Genomic DNA, 27,256 nt, shown 5'->3' on the forward strand with positions numbered 1-27,256 from the left:
GGGTAATAACATCGTGTGACCGTATACAGCGCTATATGGAGGGTAATAACATCGTGTGACCGTATACAGCGCTATACGGAGGGTAATAACATCGTGTGGCCGTATACAGCGCTATACGGAGGGTAATAACATCGTGTGGCCGTATACAGCGCTATACGGAGGGTAATAACATCGTGTGGCCGTATACAGCGCTATACGGAGGGTAATAACATCGTGTGGCCGTATACAGCGCTATACGGAGGGTAATAACATCGTGTGGCCGTATACAGCGCTATACGGAGGGTAATAACATCGTGTGGCCGTATACAGCGCTATACGGAGGGTAATAACATCATGTGGCCGTATACAGCGCTATACGGAGGGTAATAACATCGTGTGACCGTAAACAGCGCTATACGGAGGGTAATAACATCGTGTGGCCGTATACAGCGCTATACGGAGGGTAATAACATCGTGTGGCCGTATACAGCGCTATACGGAGGGTGATAACATCGTGTGGCCGTATACGGAGGGTGATAACATCGTGTGGCCGTATACAGCGCTATATGGAGGGTAATAACATCATGTGGCCGTATACAGCGCTATATGGAGGGTAATAATATCATGTGGCCGTATACAGCGCTATATGGAGGGTAATAACATCATGTGGCCGTATACAGCGCTATATGGAGGGTAATAACATCATGTGGCCGTATACGGAGGGTGATAACATCCTGTGGCCGTATACAGCGCTATACGGAGGGTGATAACATCCTGTGGCCGTATACAGCGCTATATGGAGGTGTTATATAGCGGTATATGGAGGGTAATGTCAGTACTTGGCCATAGACAGCATCATCTGGAGGAATACAGCGCTATACTGAGTGTATACAGTATTGTATCATAGTATATAGCCCCATATGGATTTATACTGTACTATAGTGACACTATGTCCAGCACACTATGGCAGTATACCGCAGGCTGGGGACATGTACAGACCATATGTGTGATCAGTGTCCGAGTTTCCCCTCTGCTTCCGTCAGCAGCGCCATTATAGCAGTGTACGGGGATATGGAAGCACAATGACATCGGAGGCCGCAACTGCAGAAGACTCTTGTAGACATGATGTGACCCTTTCATGCGTTAGCGCATCCTGTAACCAGTGTGAACTGCGGACACCCAGAAGCACTTCATGGAGGAGTGAACCATGAGATTACTATGAGTTGTGCGGAGCTCACTTTGCATAATGATTGGTCACAGATATCAGGGGTTGAAGTAGCCAATGGAGTTTAGGGGGCGTGTTTGAAGCAGCCAATGGAGTGTAGGGGGCGTGTTTCATGTGAACCAATGAGCACGCGCACACTGTATAAATACCCTGCTCCCGCCGCTCCGCTCATCACTTCTGTACTCGTCTATACAGAGCTATGGCCAGAACTAAGCAGACCGCCCGTAAATCCACCGGAGGGAAAGCTCCTCGCAAGCAGCTAGCCACTAAGGCCGCCAGGAAGAGCGCTCCTGCCACTGGCGGAGTGAAGAAGCCTCATCGTTACCGGCCAGGAACAGTCGCTCTACGTGAGATCCGCCGCTACCAGAAGTCCACCGAGCTGCTGATCCGTAAGCTTCCCTTCCAGCGCCTGGTGAGGGAGATCGCCCAGGACTTCAAGACCGATCTGCGCTTCCAGAGCTCAGCCGTCATGGCCCTGCAGGAGGCCAGCGAGGCTTATCTGGTGGGACTCTTCGAGGACACCAACCTGTGCGCCATCCATGCCAAGAGGGTCACCATCATGCCTAAAGACATCCAGCTGGCCCGCAGGATCCGTGGGGAGAGGGCTTAGATCTGCCCTGGGCACCAAAGACAACACAAAGGCTCTTCTCAGAGCCACCAAATCCTTCCACTAACGAGCCAATTCCTAAACTCCAGATCCTTCTGCCGCCTGGCTCCAGTGTTCTGCTGGTAATAGGTGGAGATGGTCCATCAACTCCTTCAGTTATGTGAGATTCATTCCTGGAAATCGAGTGGTCTCATAGGCGGAAATGGTTAATGTGACAAAAATACAAATCGCAGGGATGTCATTGTCTTGTATTAGACATTTTTTCAGGGGATGCAGCTGCCCAGGGACTTGTTACATCCAGAGCTCCCCACTCCGTGATGACCCGTAGCGGTCGCCTGTCCTGACACCACGTGCCACATGGATGAAGGGGTTACTGCCTAACACTAATCTGGTGCTGACTGGGCGGAGCCATAGCCCTGCTTAGTGCTGATTGGCTGCCAATGAATATGGAGTTCCCGCATAATGGTTGATGGTTACTTTCCTTTGTTCTCAGTGTAAAACGTGGTGTCAAGATGGCGGCTCTCAGGCTGTGAGTGAATATTTGATATACAATATAGTCAGCACTATATCACCATGTGCTACAGTTTTAAGGGTAAACCGTATCCTATCGCTGTAGAGATCTATATGGAGGTATACAGTAATAAATTTGCGTATAAAGCTTTATATGGGGTGTATACAACAATATGGATGATTAATGCACTACATGGAATGAGGCAATAAAGCGCTGTATGGAGGTATCCAATTATTTCTATAGCGCTAACATATTCAGCAGCATTGTACATGTTCACGTCAATTGTAAAGACAACGTGAGAGGAGTGAGGGTCCTGCTGCTCACAAGATTACAGGGAATAGGGGGGTCACAATAGGTAGAGCGTGCTTGTCATGTACGGTCCAGCCATCACAAGGCTTTTCATATAAAGCTGCATGATCCGGACTTCATCCAGATACCCAGTGCTATTGGGTGCATGGAGGCTGTGGAGACAGATGAATAAGAGCGACAGATTCTAAGGAAATATCAGAGGGGGAGCGTTAGATTAATGAAGCATGGTGATCAGCGCATTCCAGAAACCTGGTGCAGCACAAGAGAAGTCCTGGATGAGAGAGTGGGAAATTCAGATTATGAAGGCTATTGTAAAATGGAGAGCATGGGTAAGGTAATAGACAAAGTATCCGACAGTGCATGGGTGGTAGAGAGCACTACATCACGGCGTACAGCACTATATGGCAGTATATAGCGCTATATCTTGTCTAGCAGTGATAATATGATTAAGAACTAGAGCACATCAGATTAGAAACGTACAATGTCCGCCCCACACCCCCAATTCATCACCTTCCTCTGATCATATTCTCACTCATGTACAAGGTTTAATCCACTGTGAATGTGGACACAGTACTATATAGGGGGTATACAATATATACGGAGGATATACAGCACTAAATGGGGGAGTATTCAGCAGTGTATGGGTGGTATACTGCACTATTTCTTAGTTTACAGCTTTATAAGAATGGAGGGCATATACACTATACAGCATATGACATTTATTGCACAATATGGTGTGTACATAGTGGGATAATTCATGCCCCTAGTGCTCTGCTCTTTGGGGACACGAGTGTTGGTAATTTCCCATCATTCATTAGTATTTTGTCAATGTTCACACCAGAGATCAGCGGCGCCAGCTCTTGTGGTGACAGAGAACTCTCTTATACAAGGTTTCCTGCGCCTTGTATAACCTGCTGCTGCCCCGCCTCCTCTCCTACCATTGGCTGGATATAAAGTCACCAATGGAAACAAGACTTGTGGAAACACCAATGAGCTGCAGTGGGCGGAGATTATTAGTGAACATTGGTCACATGATTTTCTCACCCAATAGTACAGTGATCTGACAGCATTGCTCATTTGCATGGCCGGTCTATAAATACGGCCGCTCTGGGAGGAGCAGGATCATTATTCTCTCTCTCTCCAGTGAAGAGAACATTCTGCTATCATCATGCCTGAACCTGCCAAGTCTGCACCAGCAGCCAAGAAGGGCTCCAAGAAAGCTGTGACCAAGACTCAGAAGAAGGATGGCAAGAAGCGGAGGAAGAGCAGGAAGGAGAGCTATGCCATCTATGTGTACAAGGTGCTGAAGCAGGTCCACCCTGACACCGGCATCTCCTCCAAGGCCATGGGCATCATGAACTCCTTTGTCAATGACATCTTTGAGCGCATTGCAGGGGAAGCCTCCCGCCTGGCTCACTACAACAAGCGCTCCACCATCACCTCCCGGGAGATCCAGACCGCTGTGCGCCTGCTGCTGCCCGGAGAGCTGGCCAAGCACGCCGTGTCCGAGGGCACCAAGGCCGTCACCAAGTACACCAGCGCCAAGTGATCTGCTCCAGGCTCTACACCCACAACCCAAAGGCTCTTCTGAGAGCCACCCACCCCGTCTACATCAGAGCTGTGGCTGCTTGTCTGTCCTGCTGCACCAACCTGCAGAAGAGATGACCTGCAATAATAATGTTCTGCTCCTCTTTCCAGGGGACATTTGGCTGCACAGATCTGGCCATAAAGCGCTGGGCAGAAGGGGAGGATTAGAAGAAGGAGATGAAGTTGGGGAGAGTGATGAGGTTAGTAGCAGTGAGATGTAGGATATTCCGCATCCAATCAAGACAATAAAAGGTCAGATGCAGGCAGCCATAAATACTCCATTGCCCTTCACTCATGGAATCCTGTTCTCTCCCAGAACACTGGGTCCTAGTGCCTTCTGTTTCCATTGTTCTGCTGCCAATAGATGGAGATGGGCTGTTAACTCTTTCAGTGCTCGGCACGTTTCCAGCACTTTCTCGCTGATCCTCCTCTGATGTTACACACCTTTTGCTCCGCAGACTGGTGAAGGCACCTGGTCAATAAGCTCCTAAAGATTGATCGATATAGGTCTGAATCTCACATTGTGATTAACCCCTTAAGCCCCGGAACATTTTTCGTTTTTGCATTTTCGTTTTTGCTCCCCTTGTTCCCAGAGCCATAGCGTTTTTATTTTTTGGTCAATATGGCCATGTGAGGGCTTATTTTTTGCGGGACGAGTTGTACTTTTCAACGACTTTACTAGTTTTATCATATCCTGTACGGGAAAACGAGAAAAAAATTCCAAGTGCGGTAAAATTGCAAAAAAAGTGCAATACCACAGTTGTTTTTTATTTATTTTTTTTACCATGTTCACTGAATGCTAAAACTGACCTGCCCTTCTTATTCTACAGGTCATTACGAGTTCATAGACACCAAACATGTATAGGTTCTTTTATATTTAAGTGGTGAAAAAAAATTCCAAAATTTGGTAAAAAAAAAAAAAAAAAAAATAGCGCCATATTCTAAGACCCGTAGCGTCTCCATTTTTCGTGATCTGGGGCTTGTTGATGGCTTATTTTTTGCGTGCCAGGCTGACGTTTTTATTGATAACATTTGGGGTAGATCTGATGTTTTGATCGCCCGTTATTGCATTTTATTGCAATTTTGCGGCGACCAAAAAACGTAATTCTGGCGTTTAGAATTTTTTTCTCGTTACGCCGTTTACCGATCGGAATAATTCTTTTTTTATTTTGATAGATCGGGCGATTCTGAATGCGGCAATACCAAATATGTGTATGTGGGTTTTTTTTTTTATATATTTTATTTTGAATGGGGCGAAAGGGGGGTGATTTAAACTTTTATATTTTTTTATTTTTTTTTATATTTTTAATAACTTTTTTTTTTTACTTTTTGCATGCTTCTATAGTCTCCATAGGAGACTAGAAGCAGCAACTATCCAATCGCCTCTGCTACATACAGGGGACGAGCAGGTCCCCTGCATGCAGCAGAAATGGTCCTGTGCTATGAGCACCGACCACTAGGTGGCGCTCATAGCGACAAGATCATGACAACCACAGGCGTCTGCTGCAGACCCTGGGTTGTCATGCACGCCCATCGGCGACCCGCGATCACGTGACGGGGTCGCCGGTGGGCGGGGCTTATGACGCGCTACCCGGAAGCGCGCGTTAAATGCTGCTGTCGGAGATTGACAGCAGCATTTAACTGGTTAACAGCCGCGGGTGGATCGCGATTCCACCCGCGGCTGTTGCGGGCACATGTCAGCTGTAAGAATCAGCTGACATGTGCTCGGTTCAGTGAGGGCTCAGCGCCGGAGCCCTCACTGAACCGGTGGTACGCAAATATGCGTACTAATACGTCCCCGGTAAGTAATGGAGAAGCCGATCACTTGTTTATCGCAGCAGGAGCTGAAACAGATAAATGTGCAAAGAACAATATGGAGGGTATACAGGAGTATATGGAGGGTATACAGCTCTATATGGAGGAATACAGGAGTATATAGAGGGTATACAACAGGGTATGGAGTGTACACTGCACTATATGGAGGGGATATAGGGGTATACAGCAGGATATGGGGAAATTGTATATGGAGTTTATACAGCGCTATATAGGGGTATACAGCAGGATATGGGGGATATATAGCAGTATATGGAGGGTATACAGCACTATATGGGGAAACTGTATATGGAGTTATACAGCGCTATATAGGGGTATACAGCAGGATATGGAGCTTATACATCACTGGATGGAGGAGAGTATATAACTCTAGACCTCACAGTGATTGATTTCCAGGTGTCACAGTGTAATTCCTCCGAGAAGGATGTCACCAGAGAGGAATCAGGGCTGTGACTATTTCCACCATCACAGTAGAAGCAGGAAAATACCAGGACAATGAGCGGGAAATTCAAAATCACTAACAGCTCTGTGCTCGGCCAATCAGAGGAAGGGGCGGAGCTGATAATGCAAATTCCTTTCCATCCCCGCCCTGGAAGCGCGTCACCTCTGCAGTCCTCTTTCTGGTCCCCTCACGCTCTATATAAAGGAGGACTGCGCACTGTCAGTCATAGCTTTCTGCTGACTGCTTGGAAGATGTCTGGTCGCGGCAAAGGAGGGAAAGGTCTGGGGAAGGGCGGTGCCAAGCGGCACAGGAAGGTTCTCCGTGATAACATCCAGGGCATCACCAAGCCTGCCATCCGCCGTCTCGCCCGCAGAGGAGGAGTCAAACGCATCTCCGGCCTCATCTATGAGGAGACTCGCGGCGTCCTGAAAGTCTTCCTGGAGAACGTGATCCGTGACGCCGTCACCTACACCGAGCACGCCAAGAGGAAGACCGTCACCGCCATGGACGTGGTGTACGCGCTCAAGCGCCAGGGCCGCACTCTCTACGGCTTCGGGGGTTAATGCTTCTGTTCTGCTCTAACAACACAAAGGCTCTTCTCAGAGCCGCCCACATCTTCTGAGGAGGAGCTCCTGCTGCTGGGGAGGGCGAGGGGCTGGAGACCCCCTGTGCTGGGGTGACTGCAGGCTGCTGCTCCAGGGGCGGCTGGAGACATCGCAGGCGCTAATGGGTTAACACTGAGGAGCTGCCTGTGGGCGGAGCCATAGCCCTGCTGAGCGCTGATTGGCTGAGCACTGAGTGTGTGATTCCTGCACTGAGGCTGATCTCTTCTGCTCTGTGTTCTCTGTGTAACATGTGGTGTCAGGATGGCGGCGGTTGCCGGGTGACTGAATATCTCACATCTGGTTACTCCGCACTGTGGAGGGTGTACAGTACAGTATGGGCATCTACCGCCCACTGAGTGTATACAGCACTAGATGAATGGTATCATGAGGGAAACTTGTTTTCTGTATATTCCATCTTGTTCCCTGAATTACCCAAGTACTTGGACCCCTCCCACCTCAACCTTAAATACAAGACTGCAGGTCATATCCATTGTGCATGTCAGGACCACCCTGAATACTTGCAATTCCTTTGTTTCCTGTCTATATAAACCTGTGAGTCTAAGCTGAAATTTACATTGTGTATACAGTTATCTGCAAAATAATAGTGTTAAAAACAACCATCAGCAGAGCGCTGTTTACATTTGGCACCAATGTCGCTGATTGGTCGCATCTGGCGTCCGCGACCAATCAGCAGAGCGCTGTTTACATTTGGCACCTATGTCGCTGATTGGTCGCATCTGGTGTCCGCCACCAATCAGCAGAGCGTTGTTTAAATTTGGCTCCAAGCTCGCTGCTTGCTGGCCGCGACCAATCAGCACAGCAGTGTTTAAATGTGGCGTCAACATCGGTGATTGGTCGCGGGCGCTATTTAAATGTGGCGCCCAAATCGGTGATTGGTCGCGGGCAGCGGCCGCGACCAATCAGCACAGCGGTGTTTAAATTTTGCACCAAGATCACTGATTGGTCGGGTGCGGAGACCGCGACCAATCAGCAAATCGTATTGTGAGGACCGGGGAGCGGCGCTGCCTGTGCGGCTACCTCCGCTGCGAGAAGCCGGGACATGAGCGACTGCTCGCAGCAGAAGTATCCCGACCCGCAGCGCCGCTCACCCTAGCCGCTGATCTCCCGACACTAGCCGCATGGTGTTACTAAGGTCCGGAAAATTTGTGTTCAAAACCGCTGATTGGTCGCGGGCGCTGTCCGCGACCAAACACCCATTTGGGCACCACATTTAAATATCGCCCGCGACCAATCACCGATCTTGGAGCCACATTTAAACACCGCTGTGCTAATTGGTCGCGGATGCTGCCCGTGACCAATCACTGATTTGGGCGCCACATTTAAATAGCAACCGCGACCAATCAGCACAGCAGTGTTTAACTTTTGCAGCAAGATCAGTGATTGGTCGCGGCCGAAGACCGCGACCAATCACCGATTTGTGCGCCACATTTAAATAGCGGCCGCGACCAATAACCGATTTGGGCGCCACATTTAAATAGCAACCGCGACCAATCAGCACAGCGGTGTTTAAATGTGTCTGCAAGATGGGTGATTGTTCGCGGCCGCTATTTAAATGTGTCGCCCAAATCGGTGATTGGTCGCGGGCAGCGTCCGCGACCAATCAGCACGGCAGTGTTTAACTTTTGCAGCAAGATCAGTGATTGGTCGCGGCCGAAGACCACGACCAATCACCGATTTGTGTGCCACATTTAAATAGCGGCCGCGACCAATCACCGATCTTGCAGAGACATTTAAACCCCGCTGTGCTGATTGGTCGCCGACGCTGCCCACGACCAATCTCCGATTTGGGCGCCACATTTAAATAGCGCCGGCGACCAATCACCGATGTTGACGCGACTTGTAAACACTGCTGTGCTGATTGGTCGCTTCCAGCAATCAGTGAGATTGACGCCAAATTTAAACAACGCTCTGCTGATTGGGCGCGGCTGCCAGCCACGACCAATCAGCGAGATTGGCTCCAAATTTAAACAACACTCTGCTGATTGATTGCTGTCGGCCGCCGCGACCAATCAGCAGTATTGGCGCCAAATTTAAACACCGCTCTGCTGATTTGTCGCGGTCGCCCACGACGACCAATCAACAACATTAGCGCCAAATTTTAACAACGCTCTGCTGATTGGTTGCGGACGGCGGCCGCGACCAATCAGCAATATTGGCGCCAAATTTAAACACCGCTCTGCTGATTTGTCGCGGTCGCCGGCGGCGACGAATCAGCAATATTGGCCCCAAATTTTAACAACGCTCTGCTGATTGGTCGCAACCGCCGGACACGACCAATCAGCAGTATTGGCGCCAAATTTAAACCCCGCTCTTTTGATTGGTCGCGTTCGTTGCCCGCGACCAATCAGCATTATTGGCGCCAAATTTAAACCCCGCTCTGCTGATTAGTCGCGACCGCCGGCCGTGACCAATCTGCGATATAGGCGCCAAATTTTAACACCGCTTTGGTGATTGGTCACGGTTGCCGGCCTCGACCAATCAGCGATTTTGGCGCCAAATTTAAATACCGCTCTGCTGATTGCGCCCTGTCGGCCGCATACATATTCTAGAATACCCGATGCATTTGAATCGGGCCACCATCTACTCTATATATATATATAATCGTCTTATCCCGTCTGTCTGTCTGTCCAGGAAATCCCGCCTCGCTCATTGGTCCGCCAGCGGCAAATCAGCGACGCGGGATTTCAGAAAAAAGATGGCGGCCGTTAGCGGCTCATCTGCGGGACGGAGATGCAGCCGGGAGATGACCGTCGCGAGGCGCTCATCTCCCGGCCGGTAGCAGCAGAAGGACCTCGACCGCCGGCGCCGCTGACCTCCATGCGGCTAGTGTGTCAAGGGAGGACCGGGGAGCGGCGCTGCGGGTCGGGATACTTCTGCTGCGAGCAGTCGCTCATCTCCCAGCTTCTCGCAGCGGAAGTAGCCGCACAGGCAGCGGCGCTCCCCGGTCCTCACCAATACGATTCACTGATTGGTCGCGCTCTCCGGCCGCGACCAATCAGTGATCTTGGCTCAAAAGTTAAACACCGCTGTGCTGATTGGTCGCGGCCGCTGCCCGCGACCAATCACCGATTTGGGCGCCACATTTAAATAGCGGCCGTGACCAATCAGCGATCTTGCCGACACATTTAAACACTGCTGTGCTGATTGGTCGCGGACACTGCAGGCAACCAATCAGCGATCTTACCGACATATTTAAACACTGCTGTGCTGATTGGTCGCGGACGATGCCCGCGACCAATCCGTGATCTTGCCGACAAATTTAAACACTGCTGTGCTGATTGGTCACGGACGCTGCCCGCGACCAATCAGCGATTTTGGCGCCAAATTTAAACACCGTTTTGCTGATTGCGCCCGGTCTGCCGCATACATATTCTAGAATACCCGATGCGTTAGAATCGGGCCACCGTCTAGTTAATATATAAACCCAACCATTAATTAAAATAGGGACACTGGTTAGGAATCTACAATAGATTACATCCCCTTTATCTGTTTTCTATCTGGACTTTAGTGGATCATGGTCACCAATAATACATACTAATTCATTAACTGTGATCCAATATACATCCTTATCTGGATGTAGGTAGAATTGTTATTAAGAAATTAATATTTGATTTAATAATTAATAAAAGTTTTATTTTCACATCCTTTCCCTCTCTTCTCTCTTTTCACAGCATATCGCAGATGTCAAGACTCTGACACTGTTTGCTCCATGAGCCTCCTGATGAACTCTATAACGGAGGGGGGCTATCACCCCATATCGTTGCTCCTATTCGCTTTCAAACTCCTTGAGCAGCATGTTCACGCTGAACTCTCCTCTAATCTCTCATGTAACTCACTATTCGACAACCTACAATCTGGTTTCCGTCCCCACCATTCCACTGAAAATGTCCAGACCAAAATTACTAACGATTTACAGCCAAAGCCAACAGACAATTCTATACTCCTCCTTCTTGACCTGTCCTTTGCCTTCAATACAGTTGACCACTGCCTCCTACTACATATCCTCTCTTACTCATGCATCTTTACCCTTGGCCTGGGACAACTTTAAGTCCCATGGCTTTCAGTACCATCTGAATGCTGATGAAACTCAGATCTACAGGTGCATCTCACAAAATTAGAATATCATCAAGCAAACAGTATCACTGTGCTTGATTGGCCCGCAAACTCGCCCGACCTTAACGCCATAGATAATCTATAGGGTATTGTCAAGAGAAAGATGAGAGACACCAGACCCAACAATGCAGACGAGCTGAAGGCGGCTATCAAAGCCACCTGGGCTTCCATAACACCTCAGCAGCCACAGGCTGATCACCTCCATGCCACATTGCAGCATTGATGCAGTAATTGATGCAAAAGGAGCACCGGCCAAATATTGTGCATTTACTGAACATACATTTCAGTAGGACAACATTTCGGATTTTAAAATCATTTTTCAAGCATTCTAATTTACTGAGAATGATTTTTCTGTTTTCATTGGCTGTAAGCCATAATCATCAACATTAACAGAAATAACCACTTGAAATAGATCCCTCTGTTTGTAATAAATCTATATAATATGAGTTTCACTTTTTGTATTGAAGAACTGAAATAAATTAACTTTTTGATGATATTCACATTTTACGAGATGCGCCTGTACCTCTCTGCTGTCCAGAATCCCGGAGTATCAGCCATATCCTCCTTTTTCTCCTCTCGCTTCTTCAAGCTCAATGTGGACAAATCTGTACTCAATCTTTCCTCCGTCTCACGTATCCACTCTACCCTATCACAATAAATGACATCATATATTCCCCTGTGCCGGAAATTCACTGCCTTGGAGTACCCTTGACTCTGCTCAGTCCTTCAAAACCCACATACAAACTTACCACCTCCAGCTCAAAAATATTTCCAGAATCCGTCCTTTCCTCAACCCTCAATCTACTAAAATGCTTGTGCATGCCCCCATCATCTCCCGCCTCGACTACTGCAACATCTTCCTCTGTGGCCTACCTGCGAACACTCTCGCACCTCTCTAGTCCGTACTTAACTCTGCTGCCTCACTAGTTCATCTCGCTCATCCCCCCTTTACAAATCCCTTCATTGGCTCCCAATTCATCGATCTAAAACAGGGGTCTCAAACTCGGCTGGGTATATGGGCCGCACATGGAAAAAATTTGAATTTGGGGGGCCGCATTCTTTGTTCAATGTGACATTTTTAGTGATACCATTTTTTTTTGTATACACCTTTTGAACATTTTTTCCGTGTTTATTTTTTTATGGCTTGGGTCGTTATGGATGTGGCGATAATAAGCGTGCACTTTTTTGTGTTTACTTTAGTTTACATATAAAACAGCATTTTTAGTGCCCAATATTTTTTCATGCTTTATTTTTATTTTTTGGATTTTTACAATTTTGTTTCCCCCAATTGGCCACATTCAGTAATATTGTCTTACAATTAGCATCATATAGTAATAATGGCAAACATCTTGTAGTAATGTTCCCCATCCAAGTCCCCATCTTGTACTAATGTGCCCCATCCAGGTCCCCATCCTGTGGCTATGTGCCCCATCCAGGTCCCCTCTTGTGGCTATGTGCCCCATCCAGGACCCCATCCTGTGGCTATGTTCCCCATCCAGGTCCCCATCTTGTGGCTATGTGCCCCATCCAGGTCCCCATCTTGAGGCTATGTGCCCCATCCAAGTCCCCTCTTGTGGCTATGTTCCCCATCCAGGTCCCCATCTTGTGGCTATGTGCCCCATCCAGGTCCCCATCTTGAGGCTATGTGCCCCATCCAGGACCCCATCCTGTGGCTATGTGCCCCATCCAGGTCCCCTCTTGTGGCTATGTGCCCCATCCAGGTCCCCTCTTGTGGCTATGTGCCCCATCCAGGACCCCATCCTGTGGCTATGTGCCCCATCCAGGTCCCCATCTTGTGGCTATGTGCCCCATCCAGGTCCCCTCTTGTGGCTATGTGCCCCATCCAGGTCCCCATCTTGTGGCTATGTGCCCCATCCAAGTCCCCTCTTGTGGCTATGTGCCCCATCCAGGTCCCCTCTTGTGGCTATGTTCCCCATCCAGGTCCCCATCCTGTGGCTATGTGCCCCATCCAGGTCCCCATCCTGTGGCTATGTGCCCCATCCAGGTCCCCTCTTGTGGCTATGTGCCCCATCCAGGTCCCCATCTTGTGGCTATGTGCCCCATCCTGGTCCCCTCTTGTGGCTCTGTGCCCCCTGTGCTGTTCTTCACACACAAAAAAAAAAAAAAATAGATGATTCTCACCTGTCCTCCGTTCCCTCGGCGTCCTTCCTGCAGATGTGGCCCGCAGGCACCACAGAGTCAGACCCCTTGACGATCCCGACCTGGTCCAGGAGGAGCCGCCGACAGCAGCGCTGCATTACCGCACAGAGACTGTCTCCCAGCACTGCATTTCCAATGCCAGCCGCCGGCCAATCAGAGGCCAGCAGCTGACATCTGCATATGGCAATGACGTCATACTCGCTGCGCCGACACGCAGATATCAGCTGCTGGCCTCTGATTGGCCGGCGGCTGGCATTGGAAATGCAGTGCTGGGAGACAGTCTCTGTGCGGTAATGCAGCGCTGCTGTCGGCGGCTCCTCCTGGACCTGGTCGGGATCAAGGGGTCTGTGCCTGCGGCCGCATAAAGCAGCCTCAGGGGCCGCGTGTTTGAGACCCCTGATCTAAAACAAAGCCATCCATAACCTTTCTCCTCCGTACATCTCCAAATTAATCTACCGATATCTTCAGTCTCCTCTCCTCCACACTTATTTGTTCCTCACCCAATTGCCGCAAAGACTTCTCCCGATTATCCCCCTTCCTCTGGAATTCTTTGCTCCAACATGTCCGATTATCCACATTCGGATCCTTCAAACGTAACATGAAAACCCATCTCTACAAGAAATTTTACAACCTGCAATGACCCCGCTGCCACTGCAATCCCCCCACCCACCTTCAACCTACAGTCTCCTTCCCCATCATCCTGTAGAATATAAGCCTACAAAGGCAGGGTCCTCTTCTCTCTGTTCCAATCTATCATTGTTAGTTTACATTCTGTAAGTAACCCCTCCTCATGTACAGTACAACACTATGGAATTAACGGTGCTATATAAATAATCTCTGCTATAGAACAGATAATTCCTGAGATCAGCGGCACCAGCTCTTGTGGTGACGGTGTGGGTGGCTCTTAGAAGAGCCTTTGGGTTGTGTGGATGATACAGGATCAGCGGCGCTCACTTGCTCTTGCCTGACTTGCTGCTCACCTTGCTGCTCTCGGTCTTCTTGGGCAGCAGCACGGCCTGGATGTTGGGCAGGACGCCCCCCTGGGCGATGGTCACCCCACCCAGCAGCCTGTTCAGCTCCTCGTCATTGCGCACGGCCAGCTGTAGGTGGCGGGGGATGATGCGGGTCTTCTTGTTGTCCCGGGCGGCATTGCCGGCCAATTCCAGGATCTCAGCGGTCAGATACTCCAGCACAGCAGCCAGATAGACCGGAGCGCCGGCGCCCACCCTCTCAGCATAGTTACCCTTGCGGAGAAGCCTGTGCACACGACCGACCGGGAACTGCAGTCCTGCCCGGGATGAGCGGGTCTTGGCTTTAGCACGGACCTTCCCTCCTTGTTTGCCGCGTCCAGACATCACTGCACTCACAGTTATCAACAGATAGAGAAGTCTCTTGTGTGAGAAATGTGATGACTCCTGCGCCTTTTATAAGCTGCTGCTGCTGCTGCCCCGCCCTCCTCTCATGCCATTGGCTGGATCTGAAGTCACCTATAGAAACAAGACTTGTGGAAACACCAATGAGCTGCAGTGGGCGGAGATTAGTGAACATTGGTCACATGACTTTCTCACCCAATAGTACAGTGATCTGACAGCATTGCTCATTTGCATGGCCGGTCTATAAATACGGCCGCTCTGGGAGGAGCAGGATCATTATTCTCTCTCTAGTGAAGAGAACATTTTGCTATCATCATGCCTGAACCTTCCAAGTCTGCACCAGCAGCCAAGAAGGGCTCCAAGAAAGCTGTGACCAAGATTCAGAAGAAGGACGGCAAGAAGCGGAGGAAGAGCAGGAAGGAGAGCTATGCCATCTATGTGTACAAGGTGCTGAAGCAGGTCCACCCTGACACCGGCATCTCCTCCAAGGCCATGGGCATCATGAACTCCTTTGTCAATGACATCTTTGAGCGCATTGCAGGGGAAGCCTCCCGCCTGGCTCACTACAACAAGCGCTCCACCATCACCTCCCGGGAGATCCAGACCGCTGTGCGCCTGCTGCTGCCCGGAGAGCTGGCCAAGCACGCCGTGTCCGAGGGCACCAAGGCCGTCACCAAGTACACCAGCGCCAAGTGATCTGCTCCAAGCTCTGTACCCACAACCCAAAGGCTCTTCTAAGAGCCACCCACCCCGTCTACATCAGAGCTGTGGCTGCTTGGGTGTCCTGCAAGAAATTCCGTGCAGGAACGTATTGCAAAAAAATATAGTTGACCACCAGGATGGATCCATGAAAGAGAAGTTATGCCTAACCTACATGTTAGACTTCTGAGAAGGTAAGTGCTATTATGGTTGTTGGTCATGCGTCCAATGTGATATATCTGGACTTTGCAAAGGCGTCTGACGCTGAACCACACAACAGCCAGAAGCCGGGACTCGGTCCAGTATGCAGATGGGTGAAGAACTGGTTAAGGGACAGGAAACATGTTTTAAATGGTAGATTTTCTAAGTATGATATTGCCAGAAGTGGGGACCTCGGATCTGTACTGGGAGCAGATGTGGGCGAAGCACAGAACTGTTGGGGATTTTGAATTTCCCGCTCTTTTTACTGTCCTTTTTCCACTTTCTATCATGATGTTGGTCACAAATGGTTCTGATAGTGAAGTATACCCTACATATCCTGCTGTATACCCCCTTATAATGCTATATACCATCCATATAATGTTGTATACCCTTTATATAGTGCTATAGATTCTCCATATACTGCTGTAAATCATCATGTGCTGTATACTCCCCATATAGTGCTCCGTATACCCCCATATATACCAGATAATCAGATCTCGCAGCCCCTACATTGGAGACCACCCTATTGATCATTTACAGTCCCCACAAACCCCTGCACCATAAATGAAGTGTTTCAGGAACTCATCCCTTCTCCTGAAACACTCTGACCCCACAATAAAGAGGTCAGATAAGGCAGATCACTGGATCACCACCTTGTTCTGCTGCTCCTCTTTATAAAGTGTGAATTCTGCCTGATGCAAAGCTTTTACCTCTACATCAGGTGATTCATTTAATAATCTGTTAGGTGGGGACCACAAGGATCTGGACTGGGAGCAGTAGGGGCCAAAAAGAGGTTTGGAATAATTATCTTTAATCTCTTCTTTAATGACCTTGTGAAGGAGAGTAAAGTTCCAGTCTACAGAAAAGGACTTGGGAGTTCTGGTTACAAGTTGAGCAATCAATATCAGGCAGCAGCAACAAAAGCAAATAAGATTTGAGGATGTATAAAGAGATCATTTGATCCCAATGTATTTGTGGCCTCTAGATATTTATAGAGGGGTAGCCTTTATAATATGGGATCCAGTTTGGGGCTCCACGTCTTAAAAGTATTAAAGGTGTCACCTAGATTAACATTGGCATGTTATGAAGGACTCCTGCTGGTCACCTCTCACTTAATGAACCCATTCTCTGAGCACTGGGTCCTAGTGCCCTCTGCCTCCAGTGTTCTCCTGGTAATGGGGGAGGATGGGCTGTTAACTCTTTCAGTGCTCAGCTGCATTTTCATGTTTCTCAATGTTCAGATCTGCACTTCCTCTGATGTTACACACCCTTTGCTCCCCAGGCCAGTGGAGAAACCTGATCAATGAACTTTCAAAGACTGATCTATTTCTTGGTCTGAATCTCACATTGTTATTAATGGAGAAGCCAATCACATGTTTTTCACAGCAGGATCGGTTGCTGAGATAAATGAGCAAAGGACAAGATGGTGGGTATAAAGCACCATATAGATTTATACAGCACTATATGGGGGTTTATGGCACTACATGGATGAATACAGTAATTTTTATTTATATAGCGCCAACATATTCCACAGCATTTTACATTTTAGAGGGGACTTGTACAGACAATAAAACACATTACAGAATAACCTGTATAAACCTATAAGAGAAATGGTGCACCCCAAAAATGCAACTCAGTGCTAGAGAATGAATTAAAAGATATATATTTTATTTAAGTATAGTTAAAAACCAAAATCACTACAAAAATATAAAAGAAAGATCAATGGGTATGAGGTGAGAGATACATGAAAGAAAGATCACAGAGGGGCATAGGGGCTCTATATATAAGGGTGCATAAGGGTCCTTTGTATTAATAGATGCCAAAACGGCAGTATTCATGGTTTAAGCCACAAACATGCATGGACTCATAGGACAGTACCAGTGCCATGCGCACAATTCAAATAGCAACCTAGTAAACAGTATACACATATATGTGCGCTCGCCACTTAACATGAGTCAGGCTTACCCATATGTATCCCGCTGTGATCGCGCCCCGACGTGCGTTTCACGTGGTAGGCTTCCTCGGGGGGCGGTGTGGTATGTATGAGGTCTCATGTCCATTTATATCCCCATCCTCAATCAAAATGTCCATAACAGCCATTGGTGACGGCGCACGCGAGCGAAATCCCGGCGTCCATAGGTCACTTCCAGCCATCGCGATGACGGCGCGGGTCAGGAAAGTGTTTCCTGTGATGTCATTTCCCGCGTCGCATCGTATGGATGCCTTCGGTGATGATGGTGCTGCAGGGACCCACAGCACGTGCGCACATCCAGGTGGCCATTTTCCTTATGGGCAAAAATGAAGGGCAGAACTCACCACTCTCTCGTCTTAAATCATTGTCCAATTAGTGGGTTGTGGAGAGTATTGGGACCGGGGGACCAAGAGAGGAGCATAGAGAGACAACAAACGGGACAGTCACAATCCGTATGGGAACAAGTAAATCTCATTAAATGGGACATCACTCAAATGCAATATGCGTCGGCATATGTGGTCCCAAGGAAGACAATCCTATATTTCTTCTGCGTTCCCAAATCTAGGACTGTGTTTATCTCCATATGCGCTCCATTTCTCACAGGATCCCATAATGGCTTATAGAGTTGAGGGTCACGTCCATCAATAGGTAGGGTATATAAATAGAGACATCAAAGATAATCTTGTATCCAACTATAGAATGTGAAGAGTATATAAAAATCAGTTAAAAGAACAACATACAAATTTAAAACCATTTGGAGAGAGAGGGACAAAAACACGGATTAGCTCTTATAGAAAAGGTGAGAACGATAGTTTTTCATTTAGCCCAGAGGGGGACATGGTGTCCAGAGCGAAAATCCAACGACAAAAAAAATATATATATATATCTTTTAATTCATTCTCTAGCACTGAGTTGCATTTTTGGGGTGCACCATTTCTCTTATAGGTTTATATACATTATGATGTGGTAAAATCCCCTCTTTCCCCATGTATGGGATAACATGTGAGTTAATCACCCGTTGCGTAGGTATTATGCATATATTGACTATACTGTGTATTTTCACAGCTATTCAACCTGAACGCATGGACTATAAGGCACGTGAGAAAACGTGGCTTACCAAACTAGATGAGGTATTTGGTGAGGAATCATGTGTGGTTTTAAAAACTGGAGAGACTGAAGACTTGATTACTAAGTTAAAACAACTTTATAATAAGAAAACATGGATATGGTGGAACAAAGCTTTTCTAGAGAGATATATTAACCCCTTAAGCCCTGCGGGTGGTTTGCACGTTAATGACCGGGCCAATTTTTACAATTCTGACCACTGTCACTTTGAGGTAATTACTCTGGAACGCTTCAACGGATCCCCCTGATTCTGAGACTGTTTTTTCGTGACATATTGTACTTCATGATTGTGGAAAAATTTCTTCGATATCACTTGCGTTTATTTGTGAAAAAAACGGAAATTTGGCGAAAATTTTTAAAATTTTGCAATTTTCAAAATTTTAATTTTTAAGCCCTGAAATCAGAGCGATATGTCACACAAAAGAGTTAATAAATAACATTTCCCACATGTCTACTTTACATCAGCACAATTTTGGAACCAAAATTTTTTTTTATTAGGGAGCTATAAGGGTTAAAAGTTGACCAGCGATTTCTCATTTTTCCAACAAAATTTACAAAACCATTTTTTTAGGGACCACATCACATTTGAAGTCACTTTGAGAGGTCTGTATGACAGAAAATACCCAAAAGTGACACCATTCTAAAAACTGCACCCCTCAAGGTGCTCAAAACCACATTCAAGAACTTTATTAACCCTTCAGGTGCTTCACAGGAATTTTTTGAATGTGGAAGAAAAAAATGAACATTTAACTTTTTTCACAAAAATGTTACTTTAGACCCAATTTTTTTTATTTTCACAGGGGTAACAAGAAAAAATGGACCCCAAAATTTGTTGTGCAATTTCCCCTGGGCACGCAGATACCCAATATTTGGGGAAAAAACACTGTTTAGGCGCAAATTTGCTTGAATAACTAGCGGACGCCATGTTGTGTTTGGAGAGCCCATGTGTGCCCAAACTTTGGAGCTCCCCCACAAGTGACCCCATTTTGGAAACTAGACCCCCCAAGGCACCTTTCTAGATGCATAGTGAGCACTTGGAACCCCCAGGTGCTTCACAAATTGATTCGTAACAATGAAAAAGTGAAAAAAAAAACACTTTTTCATTTTTATGAATCAATTTGTGAAGCACCTGAGGGTTCCAAGTGCTCACAATGCATCTAGATAGGTGCCTTGGGGGGTCTAGTTTCCAAAATGGGGTCACTTGTGGGGGAGCTCCAATGTTTGGGCACACAGCGGCTCTCCAAACGCAACATGGTGTCACTAACAATTTGAGCCGATTTTCCGTTAAATTTGTTAGAGGACACCATGTTGCATTTAGAGAGTCCCTGTGTGCCCAAACATTGGAGCTCCCCCACAAGTGACCCCATTTTGGAAACTAGACCCCCCAAGGCACCCATCTAGATGCATAGTGAGCACTTGGAACCCCCAGGTGCTTCACAAATTGATTCGTAACAATGAAAAAGTGAAAAAAAAACACTTTTTCATTTTTATGAATCAATTTGTGAAGCACCTGAGGGTTCCAAGTGCTCACTATGCATCTAGATAGGTGCCTTGGGTGGTCTAGTTTCCAAAATGGGGTCACTTGTGGGGGAGCTCCAATATTTGGGCACACAGCGGCTCTCTAAATGCAACATGGTGTCCGCTAACAAATTTAACGCAAAATTGGCTCAAATTGTTAGCGACACCATGTTGCGTTTGGAGAGCCGCTGTGTGCCCAAACATTGGAGCTCCCCCACAAGTGACCCCATTTTGGAAACTAGACCCCCCAAGGCACCTATCTAGATTCATAGTGAGCACTTGGAACCCCAGGTGCTTCACAAATTGATTCATAAAAATGAAAGTGTTTTTTTTTCATTGTTACGAATCAATTTGTGAAGCACCTGGGGGTTCCAAGTGCTCACTATGCATCTAGATAGGTGCCTTGGGGGGTCTAGTTTCCAAAATGGGGTCACTTGTGGGGGAGCTCCAATGTTTGGGCACACAGGGGCTCTCCAAACGCAACATGGCGTCCGCTAACAATTTGAGCCGATTTTCCATTCAATTTGTTAGCGGACACCATGTCGCGTTTGGAGAGCCCGTGATGTGCCTAAACAGTGGAGCTCCCCCACAAGTGTCCCCATTTTGGAAACTATACCCCTCAAGGATTTTATTAAGGTGTATAGTGAACATTTTGAACCCAGAGGTACGGCACATTATTTGTTTACATTAGGTCATCATATTGAATAAGTTGTCATTATTCTTGAGCGCAAGTGCTCGCTACTTGAGTTTGCATTGGGTACTCAGGTATGCACCATGTACAGCGTGTGCTCGAGTGACATGCTCGAGTCCCTGCTCCGCATGTTTCACGGTTATTAGACACCCAAAAAAAAACATGCGGGGATCGCTCGTGCATGGCAGGCAATCCCCGTAAAGTTTTTTGGCCGCGAAGCATATGGGGCAGAGACTCGAGCATGTCACTCAAATACCCACGATACTCAATGCATACCAGAGCACCCGATGCAAACTCAAGTAGCGAGCACTTGCTCTCAACACTAGTCGCCATATCGTCATCTTTTTTTCTTACTTTTGAAAAAAATCCCAACCCCAGCCCTAGCCCCAGCACAACCCTAGCCCCAGCACAACCCTAGCCCTAACCCTAGCCCAATCCTAACCCAAGAGTTTATTTTTGACGCCGTTCCTTGTGCGGTATAAGTGATTAGACGAGTTTATTCTTCGGGTCGGTGTGATTACAGCAATGCCAGAATCATATGGGGTTTTTATGACTGACAGCTGTCACACACTAAAAGACGCATTTTTTGTAAAATCTAATTTTTGCATCGCCATATTTTGAGAGCTATAATTTTTCAAGATTTTGGCAGACAGTCATGTGACGGCTCGTTTTTTGCGGGATGACGTGACGTTGTTATTGGTGCCATTTTCAGGCACGTGACATTTTTTGATCGCTTTCTATTCCGATTTTTGGGAGGCAGAATAAACAAAAACCAACAATTCAGGAATTGTTTTTTTTTTTTTTTTATTCTGTTCCGCGTGTGGTAAAATTGATGAGGTAGCTTTATTCTTCGGGTCAGTATGTTTACAGCGGTACCACATTTGTATCATTTTTCTATGTTTTGGCGCTTATACACAATAAAAGCTATTTTATAGAAAAAAATATTTTTTAGTATCGCTTTATTCTGAGAGCTATAACTTTTTTATTTTTCGGCTGATGGAGCTGTATGGTGGCTTGTTTTTTGCGGGACGAGATGACGTTTTCAGCGGTATCATTTTTATTTATATGCGTCATTTTGATCGCGTGTTATTCCACTTTTTGTTTGGCGGTATGGTGATAAAGCATTGTTTTTTGCTTCGTTTTTTTTTTTTTTTTTTTTTTACCGTGTTCACTGAAGGGGTTAACTAGTGGGACAGTTTTATAGGTCAGGTTGTTCCGGACGCAGCGATACCAAATGTGTACTTTTATTGTTTTTTTTTTAATTTTTTTTATAATATTTATTGATGGGTACATTATATTTTTATTTTTGGTGTATTATTTTTTTTATTTTATAATATTTTTGCACATTTTTTTTTTTTTTTTCCCACTTTCACACAGTTTATACACTTTATTACTTTGTCCCACTCTGGGACTTTCACTTTTTTTTTTCTGATAGCCTGCATGGCACAGGAATGGAGCACCATCCCTATGCCATGAAGGCTGTCAGAAGTGCACAGTGTGAAGATTGCTTGGAGATGCACTGTGCATGTCCAAGCAATCTTCCTGCTCTCTGGTGACCCGGATGTTGTCATGACGACATCGGGTCGTCATGGCAACACCCGGGAAGCCTTTGCAGACTGCGCTGGAAGCCGGAAGAGGAGGTGAGTATCGCCGATCACCTCCCCTTGCCCCCACAATGCCGCGATCGACTTCGATCGCAGCATCGCGGGGGTTAATGTGCTGGGAGCGGTGCAGGACCGCTCCCTGCACATAGTACCGGGTGTCAGCTGTGACAATCAGCTGACACCCGGCGGCGATCGCGCCCGCACAGCCTGTGTGCGCGCGCGATCGCCATGACGTACTAATACGGGTCTGGGTATTAAGTCCCAGGGCACAGACGCGTATTAGTACGTCAGATGTCAGTAAGGGGTTAAGGGACTGATTCCCCGAGGCCTTCGCGTGCAGGTTTTTCCTCCATTTACAATTGAAGATGAGGGGTTTAAGAAGGAGTGGGAAAACCTATCTAACTGCTCCAGGGGGTACATGGAATTATTAATCAAATCCAATATGACCACCCTGGAAATGATTGAAAGTGAAATCAACTCAATCCAGGTGACTTTGACAGAAAAACTTGACTCTGAAGCATTGTTGAAGGTTAATAAAGATCAGGAGGGGGACTTTGTGATATGGGAAAAAGAGATTGTGAATTCTAAGTCTAAAAAATATCAAAGGGATCTCTTGGATTACGCTGAGAACCATGTTTATAGATGGAGGAACAAACAGAGGTCGAACAATGCGACCCCCAGACCCCGGACACACTCTTTCTCATCCTTATCCTCAATGGATGAGGATCCCTCTACAAGCAGCCAGTTTGGCAATACTTATAAAGAGCGGATTGGTCAGGCAAGGCAAGGATCTAATAAGGGCAAAAGCCAGAATAAACGCAAACTAACACCACCCCAGTCCAAGGAAAAGAAGCCCAAACAAAGCAATAGTTTAGAGGTAATCAACCTTTCTGAACACGTATTAACCGATGCACAACGGGAAGTACTTAGCTTAGGTCTTACTTTTGTCCCTGATAACAACTTTGATTCTTTTTTAGCAATAAAAGACTTACAACTCTTTCTAAGAAAAGTAACTTTACGAAAACTTCATACTCGCCCGGTGAGTGGACAGGACCTGAATACCTTACAAGAGGAGGAAGCGTTAGCGGCATTGGAGGTGTTGGCACAAGAGAGTATCCCTGCTGCTACAGGTGCCTTCCCGTCCTCGGTGTTGCCTAGATCGACCACGTTCCCCCCCCTTCTCCCTGTGCCCCCAGATAGAAATATTTAACAAACTTGTTAATGAGGATTTTAAAAGGATTCCCAATTGGAGGAGAAATGATAATTTGACGGGGGTCCAACATAAAGCCCTCAAGGAATTGAGGGGCATGAAGGATGTGGTCATAAAACCAGCAGATAAGGGGGGCAATGTGGTGGTCTGGCCGGCTCGGAGGTACAAGAAGGAGGCCTTTAGACAGCTGAGGGACCGTGAGGCATATACCCCTCTTACCCATAATCCCTTGAGTGACTTCTCTCAAACTCTAATTGATATTCTGGAACGAGCATTTGCACAGGGGATCATCCCCCAAAAAATATTTGATGGGTTGGTGGTACAGTGTCCGGTAGTCCCTACATTCTGTTTACTACCCAAAGTACATAAGAATGCTCTCGAACCCCCGGGACGTCCGATTGTCTCTGGCATAGGAGGGCTTTGTGACCCTGTGTGCAAATTTATTGAACACTACTTACATCCTTTGGTCGAAACCTTGCCCTCCTATGTCAGGGACACTACGGACGTCCTTAGAAAAATCGATGGTCTGTACTTGGATTCAGATATGACCCTGGTTACTGCGGATGTCGAATCTCTGAACACCAGCATTGATCATTCGGATGGATTGGAGGCAGTAGAATTCTTCCTTAGTACGAGTAACCTAGACTCGGCACTATGGCACTTTGTTTTGGAACTCCTACAATTTATTTTAACTCATCATTTTTTTACATTCAAAGACCGCTTCTTCTTACAGAGACGAGGCACTGCGATGGGGGCGGCGTGTGCGTCGTATGCCAACCTCTTTCTGGGATATTGGGAGAGGGAGGTTGTCATTGACGGCGCGGGTGCCTCCTCCCATGCGCAGTGCTGGTACAGATATATAGACGATCTATTTATCATTTGGCAGGGGTCGGAGCCTGGGCTTCATGACTTCATCTGTGAACTCAATAAGAACAAAAGAAACATCAAACTCACTTACAAACACTCGAGGAAAGAGATTGACTTCTTGGATGTGAAAACAAGAGTGCAAAATAATGGTGCGCTCCAGACGGATGTGTACCGGAAGGAAACATCAGTAAATTCCCTCCTCCATGCAACTTCGGCACATACTGTACATACAATCCGTGCAGTACCAACAGGTCAATTTCTTAGAGTGAAGCGTATCTGCTCCTCAGAGGAGATCTTTGAGGCTCAGGCTTGGGACCTGTCAAACCGATTCTTTGAACGCGGATACAGTAGGAGAGCCGTAAAACAGGGATACCATTGTGCCAAAAAAACACCTCGAGACTTGTTATTGGTGAATAAAAGTAAAAACTCCAAGAAAGATCCCCCTTTGAGATTTAGCTCAACTTTCAACAATCAATGGCCGAGAATGCGACAAATATTACAAAAACACTGGCCGATTCTCACTACAGAACCTACTTTGAGGAGAATCCTTCCTGACCATCCATTACTTACCGCAAGGAAAAGTCGGAATTTGAGAGACATATTAGTAAGGAGCCACTATGTGGCAAATCCTCCGAACCCGTTCGGTGCTGGTGTGCAGAGATGGGGCTGTTTTCCATGCGGATCCTGCATGGCATGCAGAAACATGACTAGAGCTGCCTGTTTTTCATCTTCTGATGGGGGTAGGGACTATCGGATCACTCATTACATCTCTTGTAGTACAAGTTATGTTATTTATCGTGCCACTTGTACTTGCAACCTCCATTATGTAGGACTCACGTCCCGACAGTTCCTCATACGAGTGAGGGAGCACATCAGAGACATTAAAGCCGCGAGCACGGCTGAGGATGTCTCTGTATTAAAAACCATCCCAAAACACTTTAGGTTACACCATAAGTGCAATACTGATGAAATTAAATTTATTGGAATAGACAGAATATTATGTGGTATCAGGGGAGGTGACAAAGAAAATCTTAGCTCAAAGAGAATGTCGTTGGATTTTCGCTCTGGACACCATGTCCCCCTCTGGGCTAAATGAAAAACTATCGTTCTCACCTTTTCTATAAGAGCTAATCCGTGTTTTTGTCCCTCTCTCTCCAATTGGTTTTAAATTTGTATGTTGTTCTTTTAACTGATTTTTATATACTCTTTTCACATTCCATAGTTGGATACAAGATTATCTTTGATGTCTCTATTTATATACCCTACCTATTGATGGACGTGACCCTCAACTCTATAAGCCATTATGGGATCCTGTGAGAAATGGAGCGCATATGGAGATAAACACAGTCCTAGATTTGGGAACGCAGAAGAAATATAGGATTGTCTTCCTTGGGACCACATATGCCGACGCATATTGCATTTGAGTGATGTCCCATTTAATGAGATTTACTTGTTCCCATACGGATTGTGACTGTCCCGTTTGTTGTCTCTCTATTCTCCTCTCTTGGTCCCCCGGTCCCAATACTCTCCACAACCCACTAATTGGACAATGATTTAAGACGAGAGAGTGGTGAGTTCTGCCCTTCATTTTTGCCCATAAGGAAAATGGCCACCTGGATGTGCGCACGCGCGGTGGATCCCTGCAGCACCATCATCACCGAAGGCATCCATACGATGTGACGCGGGAAATGACATCACAGGAAACACTTTCCTGACCCGCGCCGTCATCGCGATGGCCGGAAGTGACCTATGGACGCCGGGATTTCGCTCACGTGCGCCGTCACCAATGGCTGTTATGGACATTTTGATTGAGGATGGGGATATAAATGGACATGAGACCTCATACATACCACACCGCCCGCCGAGGAAGCCCACCACGCGAAACGCGCGTCGGGGCGCGATCACAGCGGGATACATATGGGTAAGCCTGACTCATGTTAAGTGGCGAGCGCACATATATGTGTATACTGTTTACTAGGTTGCTATTTGAATTGTGCGCATGGCACTGGTACTGTCCTATGAGTCCATGCATGTTTGTGGCTTAAACCATGAATACTGCCGTTTTGGCATCTATTAATACAAAGGACCCTTATGCAGTGCTTATAGAGCCCCTATGCCCCTCTGTGATCTTTCTTTCATGTATCTCTCACCTCATACCCATTGATCTTTCTTTTATATTTTTGTAGTGATTTTGGTTTTTAAATATACCTAAATAAAATATATATCTTTTAATTCATTCTCTAGCACTGAGTTGCATTTTTGGTGTGCACCATGTCTCTTATAGGTTTATATACATTATGATGTGATAAAATCCCCTTTCACCATGTATGGGATAACATGTGAGTTAATCACCCGTTGCGTAGGTATTATGCATATATTACAGAATAACAATCTCATAAATCAGCAGATACCAGGAGGAGTGAGGGCCCTGCTGCTCAGAAGCTTACAATCTGAGGAAATGGGGGAAACACGAAAGGTGGAAGGTAACAATTGCTGGTATTATACGGTCAAGCATCAATGTAATAAATGGGGTAATCACATAATGCAGCATGAACCAGTCACCAACCAGTATGTGAACAAATACAGACACAGAAGTCTAAGAAG

The 27,256-nt window shown here is 46.8% G+C and overlaps 5 protein-coding genes across 6 annotated transcripts; 4 read left to right on the top strand and 1 right to left on the bottom strand.

Moving 5' to 3' along the window:
• The first annotated feature begins 1,382 nt into the window (after positions 1-1,382).
• On the top strand, positions 1,383-1,866 carry LOC141164298 (histone H3). The gene has a single exon (XM_073649434.1). It carries the CDS (start codon positions 1,404-1,406, stop codon positions 1,812-1,814), a length of 411 nt encoding a protein of 136 aa, XP_073505535.1. The 5' UTR covers positions 1,383-1,403; the 3' UTR covers positions 1,815-1,866.
• A 1,898-nt stretch (positions 1,867-3,764) lies between these two features.
• Positions 3,765-4,180, top strand: LOC141164299 (histone H2B 1.1-like). Its single transcript, XM_073649435.1, has one exon. It carries the CDS (start codon positions 3,800-3,802, stop codon positions 4,178-4,180), a length of 381 nt encoding a protein of 126 aa, XP_073505536.1. The 5' UTR covers positions 3,765-3,799.
• Positions 4,181-6,536: 2,356 nt separating this feature from the next.
• On the top strand, positions 6,537-7,430 carry LOC141164300 (histone H4-like). The gene has a single exon (XM_073649436.1). The coding sequence runs from the start codon at positions 6,547-6,549 to the stop codon at positions 7,054-7,056; it is 510 nt and encodes a 169-aa protein (XP_073505537.1). The 5' UTR covers positions 6,537-6,546; the 3' UTR covers positions 7,057-7,430.
• Positions 7,431-14,282: 6,852 nt separating this feature from the next.
• On the bottom strand, positions 14,283-14,786 carry LOC141164301 (histone H2A.J). The gene has a single exon (XM_073649437.1). The coding sequence runs from the start codon at positions 14,745-14,747 to the stop codon at positions 14,343-14,345; it is 405 nt and encodes a 134-aa protein (XP_073505538.1). The 5' UTR covers positions 14,748-14,786; the 3' UTR covers positions 14,283-14,342.
• Positions 14,787-15,080: 294 nt separating this feature from the next.
• Positions 15,081-26,835, top strand: LOC141164302 (histone H2B 1.1-like). 2 transcript variants are annotated; one of them, XM_073649438.1, is made up of 3 exons: positions 15,081-15,658; positions 16,948-17,091; positions 25,875-26,835. In XM_073649438.1, the coding sequence occupies exon 1, from the start codon at positions 15,081-15,083 to the stop codon at positions 15,459-15,461; it is 381 nt and encodes a 126-aa protein (XP_073505539.1). In that variant the 3' UTR covers positions 15,462-15,658; positions 16,948-17,091; positions 25,875-26,835. The 2 variants fall into 2 exon arrangements, with proteins under 2 accessions (XP_073505539.1, XP_073505540.1); XM_073649439.1 differs by lacking the exon at positions 16,948-17,091.
• The last annotated feature ends 421 nt before the right edge of the window (positions 26,836-27,256 follow it).

Source organism: Phyllobates terribilis, unplaced genomic scaffold (genome assembly GCF_046119375.1).
Source record: "Phyllobates terribilis strain yellow unplaced genomic scaffold, ASM4611937v1 Scaffold_10__3_contigs__length_209671492, whole genome shotgun sequence".
In the NCBI taxonomy this organism is placed as follows: Eukaryota; Metazoa; Chordata; class Amphibia; order Anura; family Dendrobatidae; genus Phyllobates; species Phyllobates terribilis.